Source organism: Bidens hawaiensis, unplaced genomic scaffold, assembly GCF_021521415.1.
Source record: "Bidens hawaiensis isolate Kalapana, Puna unplaced genomic scaffold, B.hawaiensis_p1.1 tig00030699_1, whole genome shotgun sequence".
Lineage (NCBI taxonomy): Eukaryota > Viridiplantae > Streptophyta > Magnoliopsida > Asterales > Asteraceae > Bidens > Bidens hawaiensis.
Genome location: NW_027495124.1, coordinates 98,532 through 106,108, shown reverse-complemented (window position 1 = coordinate 106,108; position 7,577 = coordinate 98,532). Strand labels below are relative to the sequence as shown.

General features: G+C 36.7%; 1 protein-coding gene across 1 annotated transcript; it reads left to right on the top strand.

Annotated features, from left to right (window-relative positions):
• The first annotated feature begins 989 nt into the window (after positions 1–989).
• On the top strand, positions 990–7,176 carry LOC143580852 (G-type lectin S-receptor-like serine/threonine-protein kinase At4g27290). Its single transcript, XM_077063778.1, has 7 exons — positions 990–2,241; positions 2,359–2,523; positions 5,643–5,782; positions 5,998–6,208; positions 6,319–6,556; positions 6,645–6,795; positions 6,871–7,176. Exons 1-7 carry the CDS (start codon positions 990–992, stop codon positions 7,174–7,176), a joined length of 2,463 nt encoding a protein of 820 aa, XP_076919893.1.
• The last annotated feature ends 401 nt before the right edge of the window (positions 7,177–7,577 follow it).

Genomic DNA, 7,577 nt, shown 5'->3' with positions numbered 1-7,577 from the left:
ATCTTCTTCCGCGGGTATCATTCATGACCCGCGGGTGCTATTGGTGATCCGCGGATCTCTTTCTTGGGCTTGTGGGTCACTTTTGTTACCCTACCTATATGAAATTGAGGATAAAAATGTAATAGGCAAATGATAAAGGGTAGAACATCGTATGATTAACTCCCGATTCAGCAATTAAATACGACACTCTTCACGCTTTCACGTATCACTGTGGGTGGATAATGCATAATGGAAAGAGAGAGTTAGTGAGTCTTTTACTAAACCTATCTTCTAGGAAGGAAAAAAGGTGTACAAACCACAAAAGTTAGTTGGTTATGCACCCAGACCTTTCCACTATCATAATCCATTATGTTGATCTAGTTGTAGATACATTTAATCAGAATTACAACAAAAACTGAGAACTATAACTGAAACCTTTGATTGAAACCACAATCTGATCTTAAGCTGTTGAGGATGATGTAACAGTTTTGTTGGATGACGAAACATGAAGACACATGGCAAGATTTTAGAGCTCGTTTTCGTCAGCGGCTGATGTGCTTCTGTCAAATCCGACGGTTCTTGATGGCTATTTTGGGTATTAAGTGTAAGGGATGGCAAAAGTTGGAAAATGGTTGGTCAAAATGGTTATTTTAGGGATTTTCCCAATTTTAATACCCGCTAGTGCTAAACACCAAAAGTGTTGCGATTGAGCAACAATTAAACCATAGAGCATGGTATAATTAATTGTTAAAAGATTGAGATAGTAACGTTTTCTCAAATTATGAGGGACCATATATTAATGTGACAATACCAGTTAAACATGAGATGTCCACTCCTTAAATAATTCATTACCTTAACTACAAGGCGTCCATGGTCGACACTCAAATGCCGGTCCATACATTCTGTTGTCTACATGGCTTTCAATCTATTTGTATTGCTTTCTGTTATTAAATATCACTAGGAATATAACATGCTAAGTCATTAGTTGGTGAGAGAACAGCAGGTCTCAAATGTCGATGGAGGGAGCAGCCACACTTCTGTTTTGCTTGCTCTTTGTTCACAAAAGCTATGCTGCTGAACTCCACACCATTTCAGATTCAAGTTTTCTGACAGATGGAGACACGTTGGTCTCGGCTGCTGGAATTTTTGAACTGGGATTTTTTATGCCGGGTGGCCCTGAAAACAGATATCTCGGTATCTGGTATAAGAATGTCTCTGTTAGAACTGTAGTTTGGGTTGCAAACAGAGACCGTTCGGTCCCTGGTGCATCACCGCTTGTGTTAAAGATCGCTGACCAAGGTATTCTCGGCCTCTTCAACAATAGCAGCATGATTTGGTCATCTAACACAACAACACCAGTGAATGTAATCGCAAAGCTTCAGGATAACGGAAATCTAGTTGTGATTGACCAAGACAGTGGGGTTATCTGGCAGAGTTTTGATTACCCGACCGACACTCTTCTACCTGGCATGAAGTTAGGGAGAGACCTATTAAGGGGAAAGGAATGGCATCTATCATCATGGAAGAGTAGTCAAGATCCAGCTTCAGGCGAATGGACGTGGGGTGTTGAGACACACGGTTATCCTGAAAGCAAACTAAAACAAAGGGGCCTGGTCAAATTCCGGGATATACCATGGGTATCAGATCAAGGATTTACTGCGATTTATACAAACGATGTGATTATTACTGATGGCGAGGTGTCTTTTGGGTATAAAGTGATACATAGTACTGTGCTAACAAGGACAACCTTGAATTCTTCTGGGCATATAGAGAGTTTGATTTGGGTAGAAGATATCAGAGATTGGCAGCTTCTCCGGTCATTACCAACGGGGGCCTGTGATGCATACAACATTTGTAATGCTTATGGTACCTGCAACATTAATATGAATCAACAGTCTTGTACTTGCTTAGACGACAAACGATTTGTGCCCAAAAACCAAACGGGTTGGGATGTAGCTGACTGGTCAGATGGTTGTATTAGGCGAACGCAATTGGAATGCAAAAATGGATTAGATGGGTTTATCACTTACTCTAATGTAAAATTACCAGACACAGAAAATACCTGGTTTGACATTAGCATGAGTCCAGATGAATGTTATACAAAGTGCTTACAGAATTGTACTTGCATGGCTTATGCAAATCCACCCGATGATAGTCGAAGCATCTGCTTGCTTTGGTTCAGTGACCTTCTTGACATCCAAGTGTTACCAGAAGGCAGCGGAGGCCCTGATATTTTTGTAAGGATGGCTTCAACTGAGTTAGGTAATAATGTGTAGCTATCATATCTAGTCTTTTCTCAGTAAAATGAACCTTCTATTTTTGCATCATCGCTCCATACTAACTCGCAATTAACTTCGTTGTTATGTGAATATCGTGCAGATTCTCTTGTTTCTCAGTCAATTCCCGAAAAAAAACAGGGGAGATCAAACATTAAAATTACCCTACCTGTAATTATTCCAGGGGTTGTTCTCATAGTATTGATCACCGCCACATGGTTGTTTTATGCACAGAGAAAATGGAATCACACCAAACTAACAGGGGAAGGTAGAAAGTTTCATATGTTCATTAATAAAGTAGAGTAATATTTTTTAACAGATTACTCATGTGTGAAGTCTTGTTGCCTTGTTGGTAATCAAGAAGTAATTTAAACATACACAAGCATATATGAGCAATTAACCCTTGACACTTTACAAATTTCCAAATGACTCTAAAACTAAACTTTCTAATAATGACTTAAAGACCCATAAAACTTGGTAAATAACTGTACAACTAGAGTTCAATATTCCCCCATAATCATAAACTTGTCTCTTTATTCTACAACCTTTTCTTCTTTTGAGGAGTGCTGGTTCTTCATTCCAAACGAGATTAAATTCTTCCGCCTTTTCTTTCTCCTTACATTTCCATTTGTTGTACTCGCACGGAAAGTGACCATAGTCACCACATCCGTAACACTGGAACTCGCTTTTGTCTTTGGTTCCTGGACCCGTACTTCTTCCCCGTCCTTGTCCTCATTTTAAAGAGCCTTTTCCATGACCCTTACCATGGTTTTGATCGCCACAACCTCTTCCATAATGTCAACTTTCATGATGATTATTTATACTTACCATCAGGAGCCTTCCTTGATTATTGCCCTCGGATTCATCTTGAATTTTGAGTCGTTCTTCAAAGGCTATTATCCTTCTCACTATTTCTTCAAATGACATTTTGTCAATTTCTGAATATTTACTTGATGGATGCCACAATCAACAGGAATTTCGTTGGTACGAAGTTTAGCAGTTTCCTTATTACCTTACCAAAATATTTAAATTTGGCTCTTATATTGCAACTTTTCTACAAAGTCATTTAGTTTCGTTCTCTTTTATCTTTAAGGCCTCTAATTCGATCCACAAAGTTTGTAACCGCGCTTTCTGAACTAGATCGGCTCCAGAGAATCGAATTTTAATCAAATCCTATACTACATTTGTATCCACTTATTATGTAAATTGCATTAGAACATCTCTCGACAAAGTTTAGATGATCAATGCTTTTGTTGTATGAGTCTTCTTCTCATCTACCCTTTCTGCTGAAACAACCGTTTTCCAGAAACCATATGGTTTAAGACTGTTTCGATAAGAATTGATCAGCGAGTATGTGTTGTTAGGGATTGATGGGTTTTATGATTCAATCCACACAAACACACAATATATGAACACGCACACTAATCTGAAATAACAAGATGAACACGAGAGATTTATAGTACTTCGGTCTAAACTGACCTACATCCACTCTCCACAACTAGTTATCTTTCTATTAGGTGCTCTGCCTCCAAAATGAGGGGAAACCACAACCAAATAGCCACAGTGCCACACTGTTTACGGAAACAATAAGAGAGTACTTATATGGGGGCAAATCTAGGACTATATGGAGAAACAAAACATTCTCTGGTCATTTAACAACTTAAAAAACCTTTGCTCTAACTTGTCTAGTGAGCCAGCAACCTTTGGCATGTTGTCTAGTGAGCCAGAGCATAACCCCTGCTATAGGATAACCTCTACTCTAATTATCCTCTGTTTTGGATTATCTTCTGCTCGGGCCATTAAAGACTCCACACCCAGCAGGTTTAATTTGATTCAAGTAGTTTGGACACTGAAGGGATACGTTTCCTGCTCATGGATTGACACTAATGCATTTTTTTTCTTTATTCTTGCTCTTATGTTTGCTCTTGCTAACAGATTCAAAGATGCACTCTTCTTGCTAACTTGCATATCTTGTTTGCATGCTTATATTTTTGTCGAACGACATATGCCTTGCTTCTTGTTTGTACCAAGCAGGTTTTTAATCACACCACACCGGTTTTGATAGTACGCACGGGTTTTCATTGTACCTCAACGTTTTTTTTCTTGCCCTTGCTATTCGATTTGAACCACACGGGATTAAAGTCTTGTTTTGCAGTTTCTTACCTACTTGTTTGATTGATTCCATTTTTTTTTTGTTTTGAAAAGTTGCATTTCAAAATGGTTGATTTAACTCAGATTTTCAAAAATGATTCAAATTAGTTTTTCAAAAATGATTAAAATCGTATTTAACTACAGAAGATGGATCAAATTGGTTTTTTCTCTTTCTAACCAAACGAATTGTTCAAAACTGTTGGATTTTCAATTTGATTCGTTTGAACCGAATTTAACTGAAAAAAAAAACAGAATACCTATATGGGCAATTGATGATTTCTTCTTTGAATCTCCACTTATTGATTTAGTTTTAGATGATCATGATTGAATTTTGAATGATCTTGTTTCAACTTAAAACGATCGAACTGATGATGTCATTCACATTCAATTGAGAGATGGCTTGATGTTCTGAACCAAGAATTGCACTTTGACCCAACAAAAACCTTTATCGAATCCTGATTTTTCTCACTTATTGATTGATTATTTTTTGTCTTTTGAGTTCTTAATCTATACTGCTTCATCTGACTTGACTTGTTGATCGACATGTTCACTAGTTGTGATGTTCAATTAATACAACCTCTAATCATTTTCTTGATTTAGTTGGAACGCCACTTCTTGATCAGCCGATGAGCAGAGCTACTTATCCAAATCGATTGTAACGTTCCTTAGATTGATGTTTGATTGTGATTTTTGATTTTGTGATTGTCTAATGCTCCGATACCAGTTGCTGGTAATCAAGAAGCAATTTAAACATAAACAGAAATCTGATATGAACAATCGAGAACAACAACTCACAAACCATGCTTGATTGATTTGTGAATTTTGATACATATAGGGTCATGGTTTTCATAAACCCTAGGTGGCGGAAAAGACAAAAAAAAATTAACATGATAAACTGTCATTTACGTTTGTGTAAATTGCAATTTACAGCCAAAAATAGTGTATGATTGCTAAATAGGGATCATATATAAGGCCGATACAAACTTTACACATAGCGATCAACATATATATTCATGACCAGACGCGTTGTTTGTTGGAAATGACATAGCCCTAGAACAAATACTATATCGTACTTTCAGTTATGAGCATTGCTTAATTAAACAATGGCCATTGACGCTTTGCAGTTTTACAAATGACTCTGATTTCTAAAAGACCCTAGTACTTACTAAATATTATGACATACTTGAATCCCTATATGATTAAATATCAGTAAGTCTTCTTTTCCCCGATTTGTAGGCGAAATCTTGAATCCCTCAGGAAGCCAAGAAGAAGACATTGAACAACCGTTGTTTAGCTTCTCTACCATTGCAAATGCCACTAACAATTTTTCACCTGAAAATAAACTTGGAGAGGGCGGATTTGGGCCAGTTTATAAGGTAATTACTGTATGAGAATAAATGTGTGATGGATCCATGATGCCGGATTCAAAATTGCATTTTAATCATCCAATATAGAAGTAGCTTTGTCGTTTCATATGTATGATAAAAAAAAATTATGTAGTGTAAGCATCAAAATTAAATTAATAATATAGGCATGGAAGGAAATTTTGATTTTTGTATTGTTTTTCACATTATAAATGGTAATTTTTCAGGGTACGCTTGAAGAAGGGCAAGAGATCGCAGTTAAACGTCTCTCTAAGAACTCAAGTCAAGGACATGATGAGTTCAAGAATGAAGTCATATGCATTTCTAAACTTCAGCATCGAAATCTTGTGAAGATTCTTGGGTGTTGCATAGAGGGAGATGAGAAGTTGTTGATCTATGAGTACATGCCAAATAAAAGCCTGGACTCATTTATTTTTGGTAAATCATATATACAAAGTACATAATTTAAAAGTGTGTGTGTATTGATTTAAGTGTAGGAACTATATGTAGAAAGAAACCAAAAATTACTTAACAAACATGTTTACCAGACGAAACTCGAAGTGTGCTTCTTGATTGGACAAAACGTTTGAACATTATTAAAGGAATTGCTCGAGGACTTGTTTACCTGCATCAAGATTCACGATTAAGAATCATTCATAGAGATCTTAAAGCTAGCAACATTTTACTAGATCGGGATTTGAACCCAAAGATATCAGACTTCGGCTTAGCTAGAATTTTTGGAGGAAATGAGACCCAAGCAAACACAGAAAGAGTTGTTGGCACGTAGTAAGTCATGGAACCAGCTGTTCATAATTTTTTTTTTCATGAATTCGCATGTGTCATCTCTTATGAGCATTCTGTTGTGTGCTTGCAGTGGTTACATGTCCCCAGAGTATGCACTGGATGGTCTTTTCTCACTAAAGTCAGATGTATTTAGCTTCGGTGTCTTGGTGCTGGAGATTGTGAGTGGTAAGAAAAATAGAGGATTTGCTCCAACTAAAAAGGAAAGTAACTTTATAGGACATGTATGTTCACTTCTCACACACCATATATGGCTTCAGTTTATTGCACGGAACTAATAACTTTCAAACTGTATTAAGGTATGGAGTCTCTACAATGAAGGCAGGTCAATGAATTTAGTTGATTCAAGTTGCGTTGATACATGTCATCCTCTTGAACTCATAAGATCAATCAAAGTTGGGTTGTTATGTGTTCAATATAATGCAGAAGACCGGCCACACATGTCATCTATACTTCTTATGCTGGGTGGAGAGGGTGAACCGCCAGAACCTCAACAGCCATCATTTTTTATGGAAAGGCAGTTACATCTCGCGAAATTCTCGTCAATTACTTACACGGAAAGTTCAATGAACGATTGCACGATTACTGAGGTAGATGCTCGATAAAAAAACTTAATTTTCTTTGGCATGCCTGTTTCGCTAGTATTATTGCATCTAGTTCAAATGAGTGGGCTAAAATGTACGTATTATTGTTTTATGGAATTGTAATATGATCTTAGTGTGGTTGCTTATGTTTATAGTTGTTTGGAATATTAGAGCAATCACTGTATATGTATATTACCAAACATAGAACTTTTTCATACTATTATAAATAACATATGTGTTGTTCTAATTAACATAAACACAAATGCAGCTCAAACTATTTGTAGGCCTAAAGCGAAATGAGAAGTTGAGGCCTTTTTATTTGACCATTTTTAAGCCTCAAAAACTAAGTCAAATAGATAAAAGTAAGTTAGAAGCCGTATATCTTAAATCAAACAGATTAAAATGAAATTGCAGCATCATCA